General features: G+C 35.5%; 1 protein-coding gene across 1 annotated transcript in view; it reads right to left on the reverse strand.

Annotated features, from left to right (window-relative positions):
* The window catches only part of ME1 (malic enzyme 1), a 264,699-nt gene that overhangs the window by 19,486 nt on the left and 231,120 nt on the right, over positions 1-14,093 (reverse strand). Inside the window, exon 10 of the mRNA XM_027856507.1 lies at positions 2,572-2,677. Within this exon, the coding sequence (XP_027712308.1) occupies positions 2,572-2,677 (106 nt within the window). The remainder of the gene's footprint in view (positions 1-2,571; positions 2,678-14,093) is intronic.

The following is a 14,093-nucleotide window of genomic DNA, read 5'->3' on the forward strand; positions in this document are numbered from 1 at the left end:
ATTTTAGGAAGATCGACCTAATGGTGGTATTAGGGTACTTTGGGAATGGGGGGAGTTATGACAACTACTTTGATCTGCCAGGAGTTCATCTTGCGCCAGGATCATGGATAGTGTGACAAGAAAAGATTATCTGGAAAAATATGATTTTTAGAAGGATATTCTGGCTGGTATATAACACAATTCTAAAGTAGCAGCTTTAAAAGATTGCAGATCTTACATACCTCTCACCCCTACTCTGTGATCCAGTAACACTGACCTGCTGGTTCTTCAATCAAGACACTCCATCTCCTGTTTCTGGGAATTTTACCCATGCTTGGAATGTTCTCCCTCCTCATCTTGGCCTTTTGGGTTCCTTCAAGTGCTACCTAAAATCCTATCTCTTACAGAAAGCCCTTCCAATCTCTATTAATTCTAGTGCCTTCTTCCTGTTGATTCTTTCCAATTTATTATGTATATAGATTGTACATGGTTATTTGCATATCGGCTCCCCCATTACATTATCAACTCCTTGAGAACGGGGACTATCTTCCACATTTCTTTGTGTCCCCAGTGCTTAGCACAGACACTTGATAAATGTTTATTGATTGACTGGCTGGAGGAGAAAGCAGGAAACTGAAGGTAAAGAAATCAGTTAACATGCTATTATGTCAGGTTTGATACAATGGATGACCTGAACTAGGGTAGTGGTAGTGAAAAGGGGAGGGAGAGAAGAGAACTGTGGAAGTAGGAATAGGACATAGTAAGTGATTGCATTCAGTGGACAAGAGAAAGAGAGGAAAGAGTCATATTCACTGAGGTTTTGAACCTGAGGAATAGTCATACTATTAGAGGAGATAGTGAAACCACAAGACAAGTTTTTTAGGGAAGGTGCTAAGTCTGGTTTTGGAAAAGCTAATGAACAAAAACAGAAGACTGATAGGAAAGAGGTCTGTTCCAGAGACTGGTGAGTCCGCTACTAAGAGAGAAAAGCTATAATTCTGAGAGTGGAGGTGATTGCTAAGAAAAAGCATGTGGACTGAGAAAAAGAAGGATTTAGATATGGAAGAGATTTGGAGACCATCTACTATAACCCTCCCCTTTAACAAAGGGGAAGAATGAGGTGCAACAAGGTTAAGTGGGCTGTCCAGGCCACAGCTATTAAGTGTTTTGAGTTTCAACTCAGATCTTCCTGATTCTGAGTCTGGCACTCCACTAGAAAGTGAAATTCACCAACTCCATTAGTTTTCAAAAAAGGTAGTAATAGACATAAAAATTATGTAGTTCAATTAGTACTTCACTATAATGTTACTATGAGAAGCCTGTTAACATGAAAAAGTAGTATTGCTCCTTAGAACAATTCAAAAGAACCAAGAGAGCTATAAAATGAAAATATTAAAACATCTATTGTTTGAACATTTTTTCATCATAAATACATAAAATATTTTTCAATGAATTATTTTTACTGATCACACTAACAGTCAGCAGTTAGAGTTCTTAAAATGAGAAGCAGGGCTATAGAAGAAAAAGAGATGATTCTGACCCTTTTAAGATATATAATCAGTCTTATTGAGATAAGATGATTACATGCAAGTCAGTCAATTATATGCAAAATTAGTTAATCAAACGCATTGTTATATATAAAGACTACCATACTTCTAAGCAAATTCATGACACTCGTAATTTCCATTTGAAAGAAACAAGCACATAATTTGTCTTAATTAAAAGCTATTAGTCACCATTAAGAAAAACTGCATTTCACATATATTCTATTGTGTCTCAGGTAATCTTCATCAGTACCATTGAAAACCAAGTATGTGGGATTAGGGCATAAAGACTAAAAAATTAATGTGGACTAAGCCATCTAAACAGAAGGAAAATTTATGAATTGTTCTTCCTTTAAGTGAACATTAGCTAAAATACATGCATACTTAAAGCTTTCATTTTTTTCTCTTGTATTTCTCTCTACCGTTTAAGGCCATGTGTAACTGAAGGGCATTATCTTACTTTTGGCTCTTTACATATTTGTGGTTTTGAACAAAGGAAACACCATATACTGTTAGAAAGCAATCTCATGCTTGTGGTAGTGTTGTTTTAGCAATGGACATTTTAAAATTTTATGCTAATTGTCCCAATAGGACTGAGACAACAACATGCTTCCTTCTTGCTTGTGGCTGTATTATGGAAAACACTGAGATAAAATGCAGTTTAGTTTAAAGAGAATAAGGAAATAATAAGACCTAGGTTTCGGTCCAGGTTCTAACACTAACTAGCTATAAGTAAAAGTTACAATTCCTTGTGTTAAAGAGCTTACATTCCACGTGGATTATCACATCAATAGGCTGCTAAAATTATCTGAAATACCTGGTGTTTTCAGGAATAAGATGGTAGTATCTGAGTACTAAATTTGGTAATTTCTTAAGATACCGTTCCTTTGAATGAATTTTTAATTTAATTTTATAAGTTCAGAATTGTGTTTAGTGAATTACTGTTGTGCTGGGGTTAAACATGAAAAATATGCTTCTCTAATAAACTCTAAGAACAGGAGACAACATAATTTGAAACTAAAAAATGTATAAAAAAAAGTGGTGTTACCTATGAGGACAGTTGGCTTTATTTCTCGGACAATCTCTTCAAGGTTATTCATTTCTTGATGTTCATGGACAAATTTCTTTTTTTCATGTGTTAAAGAAGCACGTCCCTAAATAAAGCAAATGAAAATAAATGATGAATCTTCTAAAATGGGGACAAACTAAAGTAACATTATTCTAATCTACACAATTCATAACCAAGGCTTACATTTGACTTTTCTTTTCCTTCACTACTCCTTTAATTTTTTATTTTAAGCATTTTTTTTTTTTAGTCAGTTAGCATTAAGTGACTTGCCCAGGGTTGTACAGCTAGTAAGTGTCTGAGGCCAGATTTGAAGTCAGGTCCTCCTGACTCCAGGGCTGGTGCTCTATCCACCATGACACCTAGCTGCCCCTAACATTCATTCTTTAAAAAAAGTTGAATTCCAAATTCTCTCCCTCCCTATGGAAAAGGCAAGCAATATGATATCAATTATACATGTGAAATCATGCAAACCATTTCCATATTAGTCATGATGCAAAACAAAACAAAATATAAAACAAAAAGAAAGTGGAAAAAAAAGTATGCTTTAATCGGCATTCAGTTCATCAGTTCTCCCTCTGGACGTAGATAGCATTTTTCATCTTGAGTCCTTCGGAATTATCTTGGATCACTGTCCTGATCAGAGTAGCTAAGTCTATCATGGTTAACCATCATTGTAATATTGCTGTTATTATGTACAATGTTCTGGTTCTGCTCATTTCATTTTGCATCAGTTCATTTTTCCCACTGCTGTTTTCAGAGCTAGTTCTTAGAATTTGAAATTTTGGAAGTACTTCCAAGATTGGGGGACAGGTAAGGTCACTGTTCTCCTGATCTAAGCTCTTGTCCTTACCCTAGAATACCTTGCCCCTGATACCTGGCAGCCACAAGCACTACTGCTCCTCAGGGTTCCTTGCTCCTTTGAGACTGAAAGTAATACTGTTCCTTAGGGACCCTGGTCCCTTTTGACTGCAAACGTTCCTCTCTACCCTGGAACTCTGACCAAGCAGACAATATGGGCAATGGAGTTACCAAACAGTACCCAGTCCTGTGTTCAGTGTCAGTTCAGATTACAGGGGTCTGCTGTATAATCTCTCTTCGATCAGCTGCCAGATACCCTTACCATCTCTGGTTTGAGAACCCCTGAAGCTGTTGTTGTCTCCAAGGCTCACAGCTGGTATTGCTCCCATCCAGGCCAGTCCCCACCCCAGTGTCACAGACCTCTCCTTCTGACTTAAGTTGTACTGGGCTGGAAAAATCTCTCATTTAGATCTTTTGTTGGCTCTGCCACTCCAGAATTCAATTTAAGGTGTTATTTTAAAGTTGTTTGGAGGGGAATCTGTGCTTGACTTTTAAAGTATTATAATTATCACTAAAGTTTTCCCTTCCATTTTCCCAAATAACATACCATGACTGTTTAGTGACAAAAAATATCCTGACACAAAATGTGGGGAAAAAAATAAACAATAATAAATATCAAGGCATGGTATTCGTTAAAAAAAAATGCCATTACATAGCTTTCATAATGGTGGCTAGGGGGGTAATAAAAAAATAAACAAACAAGTATTATGGAAATTCAGAGGAGGGAGAGATCATATCTTTCCAGGAACTCATTTTTAGCAATCTTACCCTGCCATCTGATGTTAAGCACGACTCTTAGGTATTAATATTGCATCTATTCTACAAAATGAATATGGCATTTGTTATAGATTTAAATCTTCCAGTCTTATGGAAGATTGAGTACTTTTGCCAATTTGTACGTCAATTGTATGATACCTTAGGCTGAAATGGCATAATGATGTCTGTGTGCTAAAGCACTACCCCCACCCTTACCCCAAAGATATGGTTTCAAGTCATTTTGAATCCAACTTTGCAGACAAGTGTTTTAAATAATTCCAGAAGATGACACTCCAATTTGCATAAACATTAATCTGAAGCAATTATATAATGCTTTTCAAAAATGTTGACTCATTTGACACGCTGCCCTGAAAATCAACAGGATGAAAAGGAGGAAAAAAAAATATGTGCATTTACAGAATCTCTTTCACTTAAATATTTTAACCACATGTATAATAGACTAAAATCACCTAGTAGGGAAATATTAGCTGAAGTCTTAAAATCATTTATAGATGACAAATTTACAAATGGGAAAACTGAGACTCAAAAATTGTTAGTTACAGAATCAAGAAGAGAACCCAATATGGTTGCATTATCTCCCATCTGAAAACTGCCTTTACCTTTGGTTTCTGTTTTCTTTTTCCTAAAATGACTTTTATGAAAAATATGATTTTACATTTTACCTGATATTTAGCATGGTCCTAATGTTACTTTGGCTGTTTTGCAAAAGAGTTAAGAACAAACTTCAGGAAGGAAAGCACTGAAGACATGGGCCACGCGCCAGTCCCAGCCTTGAGTTATTTGACCCATTCACTAGAATACAATTTCTCTAATGATGATTTATACAGAAGTGATTCTGGGCCATTTCTTGAGAAGGATGAAATTTGCAATTCATGATCACTCTGGCTTTCCATCAATGTCCTCCCATAAGGTTCAAACTTCTGGAAATGCCAAATGAGTTTGTGGTTTGATGAGATGGACATCTCCCTGTGGGAACCATGAAGCAGCTATGAAAGTAATGATTTTTAGCCCCAGCATTCTGAAATGAAATGATGACAATTTTGGCTTCTTACCCTTTCCCAAAAATTCATATTCTCCATCGTGGGTGTATATGGAAAAAATGGCTGTGGTTTGGAATCATTCATAGCCCTCTACAGAGCTATGAGTACCCACATTATGCCCCAACTAAATGTGTTGTTGTTGTATATGAGAATGATCCTAATCTAGTTTTGGTAGAGTGAGCATTCTGAATTATTTGTCCAGTAGTGAATGACGATGGGATCACATTAGCCATCCACATATTCTTGCTTCTGAAACTGTGGAAGAGAGTTTGTATGTCAAACTCTTAATTTTAGCCTCATCAGCACCATTATCCAATAACAATTTAATGGCCTAGACACTTCCTTGAATTATGAAGATTTTCCTTTAATTGAGCTATGGTGTTACCTATGACAAGGGCTGAGTATATGTGCAAAAGATAGCATATATCCTGTGCCACATAATCTAGTCAGTGCTGTCATTCTTTCTTCTCCCCAGTTTTTATCCATTTTTTTAAATCTTTTATGCTTTGCTTAGGCTATTGTCAAAATTAATGCAGAAAGACTAATTTCACAGATACTTTTCAATTTAATTTGATAAACACTTACTAAATGATTAGTATGTCTTAACTTCTGTTCTGAAGATGGTAACAGTTACATGATAATCCAAATAGGCAGAGTTTGAGAGAACTCTGTTTTTGTTTTTGTTTTTTTTGACAACAGAAGATATGATGGCAGGAAAATTATGTTTTTTAAATACCACTAACACATTCATTTCTCCTCCTCCATACATGTGAGATCCTCCTCCATACATGTAAACAGATCAGAAAATTAATCTCAAAATTAACTAGTAATCTCTGGGACATGATCATTTGTGGAACAGCAAAGCAACAGTGCAAAAGAAACAAAGTAAAAGAAGATAGGTTGAAAGTGCTGAAAGAATAGATCAGGAAAAAGAGTATTTTTCATGAAATATCCACTTCTTAATTATACTATCACTGCAGTCATCTCTTGAATCCTGAACTTATAAAAAGGCTAAAACTTGGCCAGAAGGCTTCACATCTAGTAAGATATATAAATCACTCAGACTGATCCCCAAATGTTTGAATCTAAGTGATGACTTAAGAAAGCTGAAAGAATGTTTGAAAAAAGTCTAGTGATCATGGAATGATGATTTGAGCATTCACTGAATGGTTCTATTTGCCAATAAGTAGGGTACAGAGAGCAGATAATCTCTTTTCCACAAATGTTTTCTGTATCTTTTCCCCAAGTTGTTCTCATTCTTGTGCGTCGTAAACTTGTAATTTGATCAGCCTGATAGCCTTATTTATATTCTGTCACTACAGGACCATCTCTAATTTGGGACTCTATAGGTTGTGCGTTAAAAACAAAAGCATCATGAATTTTTTCTTCATTTAAGACTTATTTCTGCTTTTCATAATTTTATTTGGAATATAGTTGTTTTTAATTGAGTATAGACATAGTTCCACCTATCTCTTCCCTTCATTTCCAATTTCCAACTTGAAAAATTTGTTCCTGAGATTTTACTTGAATTCTTTTGGTACAGATTATTTGAAGTCATCTTCCATCTTAGATCTCTAAAATTCTAAGTATAGGGGGCAGCTAGGTGGCACAGTGGATAAAGCTCTGGCCTTGGAGTCAGGAGGACCTGAAGTTCAAATCTGGCCTCAGACACCTGACATTTACTAGCTGTGTGACCCTGGGCAAGTCACTTAACCCTCACCAAAAAGCAAACAAAAAAAACCAAAAACTATTCTAAGTATATTAGAATTTTATTTTATTTATTCCTACCTCAGATATTTATTAGCTTTGTAACCCAAGGCTAGTTACTTAACCTGTCAACCTCAGTTTCTTCATCTGTAAAAATAGGGACAGAGTTGTTGTAAGGATCAAGTTAGATAAATATGTATAGTGTTTTACAAACCTTAAAGCACTATAGAAATGCTAGTTTTGTAAGATTATTTAATTTTCCTTTCTTTATATTCTGGATTTTCACTGTTTCTTAGTTTTAGGTAGAAGTTGTAATTAGATTGAATGATTTATTTGCTTGTCTCTTAAAAGGTAAGAGTTTTAGTGGCAAGTATAAAAGCTGTTCAAAATCTTGGGACAACGTTCACAGGTTCATGAGTGGTACAAATAATTTCCAACTCACTACCAATAAATATATCTCTTTACAGAAGGACAAGAAGCCCTCTTCCATAAATTTCTATCTTAAATTCACAATGTCTTTGCATATATTTTTGTTTGTTTTTGAAGAGCAGAACTGCATAAAGGTAAAAATAAATCACCTGTTTTTTCCTGTGTATCAACATTTTTAATCGACTTGGACAATGGCACAGGTAGCATCCTAGTAAGTTTGAATTCTAGGGAAAGATTAGGACTGGATATATATTTTTGGGAGTCAGCTTCAAAAAGATAATTAAACACATAGGAATTGATGGGATCACTCTAGGTGGGGCAAGGCAGATGATGATTAAGTGAAGAATGATAATACAGTCAGACAGGTAAGAAGAGAACCAGGAAATAATGGTATTGTAGAAGTGGAGGGAGAAGGTATGCAGAAAGAGGTTGACAATGTGGTCAAAAGATGCAGAGGTAAAGTTGGGTAAGGATTGAAGACAGGTCACCAGATGTGGTAGCTAATAGATCAGTGGTTAAAGAAAAGTTTCATTTGGGGCCAGATGCCAAATTGTAAGGGGATAAGAATTAAGCGGAGGGTGAGAAAGGAGTGTATCTAATTCTAGGATTTTGTCAGTGAAATGGAGGAGAAATAAAAGATGATCACTTGAGGGAATGCATGAGTTAAGTGAAGGGTTTTTTAGGTAGAAGAAACAACGAGCATGTGAGGAAATGACTATCTTATTTAAAGATTACTGATATCCTCTTCACATTTGTTTTAAAATGTGTGTTCCAGAAATAAAAGTTATAATCCCCTTTAAGAAGGAAGAATGTAATAATACTTGAAAAACCAGCCTTACAGAGTTATTTGTGAGGGAACTGCTTTCTAAACTTTAAAGCACTATGTAAAAGTGAATAATTCTTGTTATACTGTTCAAAACATTACTCCTTTCCTTACTTTCTCTCATTTCCAGTTTTTCTCTATTGGCTCTTCTTTCCCTTTGCCTACAAACATGTACAGGTCTTCTAAGTCCTAAGAAATGTTGCCTTGTTCACACTCCCACAATCACCCTATCCCTTCCTCTTACTAACAAGGAAAAAGTGAGTTGGGAGTACTTGGAGAGGGAAATGAGTGTAGGGAGGGCAAATTATTTTGAAAATGTAAATCCCCTGAGGGTAGGGATATGTCATTTCCCTTAGTACTTACCACAGATGCTTGAAACCCAGGAGGTGCTGAATAAATGTTTTTTAAACTGTTGTTGAATTCCCAGGTTAGACCTCAACAGTTATGGAGGTAGAGGGGACCTGAGCCATGTGGAGAAAAAATCTAACTGAAATGTGACCATCACAGAGCTAAATCGGATCTGATGAAATCATATAACTGCTATTTAAGACATATGGTAATTTTTTAATGTCTTAAGCCAAGCTGCATAGAGCAGAAAAGCCATATGGAACAAAATAGTTTCCCCTCGATCAAAAAATATGCTGGGGAGAATGCTCCGAGAGTTCATTGGAAATGTTCAGAAGAGATATTGATGCCTTCTCTCTCTGAAAATATAAAATAGTATGGTCTAGTGTAAACAGCACTGAACATGAAGTAAGAAAAATGCTCAAGTTTCATAGCCTTAGAGTTGGAATTATTCAGGAGATGAAATTAAGACCCAGAGAAGTTAAAGACTTGCCCAATATCACCCAGGTAACAAGTATTAAACTGGGTGGGAATCCAGGCCCTCTGACTCCATTTTTAGCACATTCTCTCTACCTATATAAGTGTTGACTCTGATCTTAGGTAAGTATGGGAGTCTCAATTTCCTCACATGTAAAATTATGTTAAAGATATTTACATTATTTATAGGCTATTACTAGAATCAAATGAACTAATATATATGAAATAATTTTGCAAACAAAAACACTATGTAAATTTAAACTACTATTATTGCTAATGCTAATTACAACAATGAGTATTGGTATTAATACTACTACTAGCTCTTAGCTCCAAAACTACTTTGAATCCCTGCACTCTACTATATATGTGTCTTAGAAAGTTCTGACTCTGACAGAAATATACAAGATGAATATTCTGCTTAGGTCTAGAATATTATTAGGATTGGATTAAGCACAAAAAATTCATGTCCACAAAAGAATGGTGGTTATACTTCTAAGAATCTTGCTCTAAATGGTCCATCACTTTTCTTTTACACAATCTAATTCATAAGTAGATAATGTTTAAATAATTTTAATGAATTTTGTAATACAGGGTTATATATTTGTAGGAAAGGGGGGACCTAGCCAACTGCAATAATCAGATGCTACCATTCAACTGATGATAGATATGAATTGCAGATCCAGCACCTCGAAGCAAATGACCTCTGAAGTATCAGCTTTACAAATCCAGCCTGTTCAAGTAATGGCAAATGTCATAAAACATTACAGCACTGTTGATCAAAAAAAAAAAAATTAACAACATTTTAAATGGTCAAAGATCAGATTTATAAATTTTTAATTTTTTGCATTTCTAGTTACTGACACCTTTAGAAGAATCAAAGAAATTCTTTTACCTGCATTCTACCAAAAGCAAACTTTTTGCTAATAAACAAAGCAAAGGATCGTTTATGTTAAATACAACTTCATTTACTAAGTATCTCTTTTCCTACATGCCTACCTTGCAACATATAATGTAGAAGGGCAACTAAAAATATGGGCATAGTAAGCAACATAATTTTGTTGTTCATTTTGATCATATCATAGAATTAATTTAGTTTATTGATGCAAAAACATACTCAATAGATTGTTTTCCCTAGTTTTGTGGCTTCCTGTTTCCTCTTTGAAACTGCTCTAAATTCTAGCTATGAATGTTCTATGATATCTTACCTATATGTCTTAGCTATGTTCTACTGACATGCTGATCATTTTCTCAATTCATCTCTACTTTCCAATATACTTTTAATCTACTGAGGACATTTTCTGAGAAGTTTTCACCAATTAATGACATCATTTTCCAACAAAAACTCTCATGCACATAAAAGAGCATATTGATTGCTTCATGGAGGTAGAACTGTGAAGACACTTTTGAATATTCTAAACAAATATAGGTTTCAATTTAACTTAACCCCTGATGATAATGAATTATTTCTAATACTGATTTTCTGTATAGTGAGGCTGTTCTCACTATAAATACTCATTTACATGAGATATAAATATGCAGAAATATGGCTGACAGAATGGTTGTGATAGGAAAACAAAAAGCGTACTAGGCATATAGTTTGGTGATTGTATAATTCAGTAAAATGAACTAAGGTATTATGACAGTTTTAATAATAATTTTTCTATTTTAGTATTCAGGATTCCCAGCTATGAAATGTAGAAAAAAGCCAAATAAGGCTTTTTTAATCTTTTTAAAGCTTTATAATTCTGATTTTTCTATCACAAAAAGTTCCATTACAAGTAAAACAATTATTAACAGACTTCAGGAGATGTTATAAATGCACCTACATTTAAACAATATCAGTATAACTACAAAATAATAATGCAAATTCCAAAGGAAAAACAGATCACTAGTTTAAGATTTGTTAACTCTTCACAATGGATTCTAATAAAATTAAAGTGAAAAAGTGAAATTAATTCAGTTCTCATGTTTCTTTTATATAAAGTAGCTCATAAACTATTAGACATATAACTGCCTTTAAAAATATATAACTTTCTTTATATTGGCACATGAAACATATACATTTCTTTATGTTGGCAAGTTAAAGAAATGAGGTAAGAGAGTGACTGGTGAGGTTTACCAGCAGTTTCATGGTTATAACCACCACTGATAATACTGTAGACCAAGGAATTTAGGACATGGGTTCATTCAGTCAGCATATACAAAAACTGCCTGAGATGTTATATCTGTTTATTTTTGTAACACAGCTGAATTCAAAACACACACACACACACACACACACACACACACACACACAGCATGGGGATTATGAAAGAAAGCTAAAAGAACCTCCCTCTTCAGTTCATAGATATTTTATATTCCTCATTACCTTTTCCTCTAACCCTATCTCTCTTTCTAACCTCTTTTATTTCATTGAGAGCACTGATCATCTTTCTAGTCATTCAGATTCATAGCATAGGAGTCATCTTCTCCTTTACAATCTTCCTTTCTTCTCCAATAAATTACTAAGCTTTGTTTATTCTTACCTCCATAAGACCCCTCCTGGCCTCTTCCTTCCACTCACATGACCACCAGGCCCTTGTTACCTCTCCCCTGCAATTGATATTCCTAAAATACAGGTCAGACCATCTAACTTCCTTGCTCATAAAGCTTCACAAGCTCCCTACTGCTGCGAGGACATGAATATAAATAACATTTGGCATTTAAAACCCTTCACCTGTCTGGTTCCAACCTACCTTTCTAGACTTATTTCAGATTACCTCCCATCAGTCATCTTTTGTTCCAGCTAACCTGCCCCACTTGCCTGTCCCTCTATCCGACGTCCCACCTTCTCCCTCCATGCCTCTGCCCACGCTGTCCTCCACGCTCACAGGACTCTCTCCCTCCCAGTCTGCCTCTTGGAATTCTCAGCTTCCTTCCATACTCCGCTCATGTGCTATTTCCTACCAGAGGCATTCCTTGATCTTTTAACCTGGTGTTCCTCAATAATACTCTAAAAGTATTTATATTTACTTTGTAAAAATTTTATAATTATTTATTATATGTATACATGTTGTTTCTCCCCAAAGAACATCAGCTACTTGAGAAGATAGGTTCTTTGCATTTTTGTCTTTGTATCCCCAGCACTTAGCATAGTGCCTGGCACATGCATAGTACTAGATCATTAATAAACATCTGTTGAGATGAACTGAATATAATATCATATAATTTTTTTAATGTAAGCATGGAAAATAGCTTGCGAACTCCTTTCTTCAACTTATCCAAGTGAGTCCATGAGTTCATCAATGTTGGCACTCCATCCAGTGTTACAGAACGCAACCTTCCTATCATGGGTGATTCTTTTCCATGCTTTCTCATAAATTTCTGCAAAAGATCAATCCAATGAACTGGAGAGATCATATGATCATAAATATAGTACTAGAAGGGACCTAGGAGGTCATCTAATCCAACTTCAGATATTACAGATAAAAAAACTGAGCCCCAGGAAGGTTAAGTGATGTGCTTATGGTCCTATAGGTATTAAATGTCACAGGTGGGATTAGAACTCAGGTCCTCAGACTCCAGAGTGAATGTTCTTTCTAATATACCATTTCACCTCCCTAGGTCTTTTTCATTGGTTCAGGAAAACTGCCTCCACTGATAAAGCTTGACAATCACTGATTTACAATAGTTTTAGGAGTTACTTGGAACATTGTGATATTAAATGATATGCCTATAGTTTAACACAGTATATATCAGAGAGAGGCCATATATATATATGTGTTCTTCACTGTAGGATAGCCCTCTATCCACTACAATATAATGCCTCATCTGAAGAAATTTAATATTAAAATGATGAGTTTTGGGGTCAGGGATAAGTTTGGAACTGATGAAAGCACTGCGTAATTTTCCAAATTCAATTCTAGACCCCCCTAACTGAGTTCCTTCTTATTCTGGGTTATTTTATTTCATTTACATACACAATGCTTATCACTATGTATGTTGTCTACATCGTTCCTGTGAGACACCAAAGGATTACACATTTCTTGCTTTCTAAAGATTAGAAATCATATGCTGAACCTCCTTTTTTTCAGTAAGTCTTTCTGGCTAAAGCTGCTAAACAAAGATAGCTTTGATATTTGTTAGTGAATATGACACACTGGATTCTTATTCATTTAAATGAATATACATATGGACTAGAATTTTAGTGTCAGGAAGAAAGGCAAATTATTGATTAATTTTCCCAAAAGTCCACAGAGTAAAGATTGATTTGTTTTTCTAGAGCTGTTTGACTTACAGCAGCACAAAGAGTGGCTAATTTGGTATAGACTGCTTTCAAGAGGCACTTCACTAAAGTTTCCTCAATTACTTCTTTTAAGAACCCTAACTCCATAACTGAAAAAAAGTAGCAGAGGGACTGGTTGAAAAGATGCCTTTTCATTTTATTTCTGCTTCTCTTCTATCCCATAAACACTTCCATTTGGGTCCAATTTAGATAGCGAACTTTTAAAAAAGGGATCCTACCTTGGTGGTGTTTTTCACTTTGGGTGTTTAATCAATAGTATCAAATTGTGGCCCTGTGATGCCAGTAGTGGGTGGAGCCAAGATGGGGGGAGAAAAGTCAGGGACTTGCTTGAGCTCTCCCAAATTCTGCTCTAAACAACTTCATATAGTGCCTCAAAACAAATTCTGGAGTGGGAGTACCCACAAAATGATAAAGTAAAACAATTTTCCAGCTCAAGACAACTCAGAAGGTCAGCAGAAAAGATCTATCGCACTACAGTGAGAGTGGAGCACAATATAGCACAGGCTGTGCCACTACATGCCAAGCCACAGGAAACCTTAGGAAGAACTGAGAGCAACTGAATCAGTAGCAGTTACTTCTGGAGCTCGTAGCCCACAGACAATAAAGGCTTGGACAACTGGTTAAAATATTATAGGGGTCCCTATGTTGGCACTGAGTACAGAACTCTGTTGTATTACCCCATACTCAGATCTGGCTTGAAGTCCTGGGTCGTAGTCCCAGGATGAAGAGGGTAGCACGTGAGACTGTGCAGCCACAAGGG

The sequence above is a fragment of the Vombatus ursinus genome, unplaced genomic scaffold (assembly GCF_900497805.2).
Source record: "Vombatus ursinus unplaced genomic scaffold, bare-nosed wombat genome assembly UNPS02000582.1, whole genome shotgun sequence".
Classification (NCBI taxonomy): domain Eukaryota; kingdom Metazoa; phylum Chordata; class Mammalia; order Diprotodontia; family Vombatidae; genus Vombatus; species Vombatus ursinus.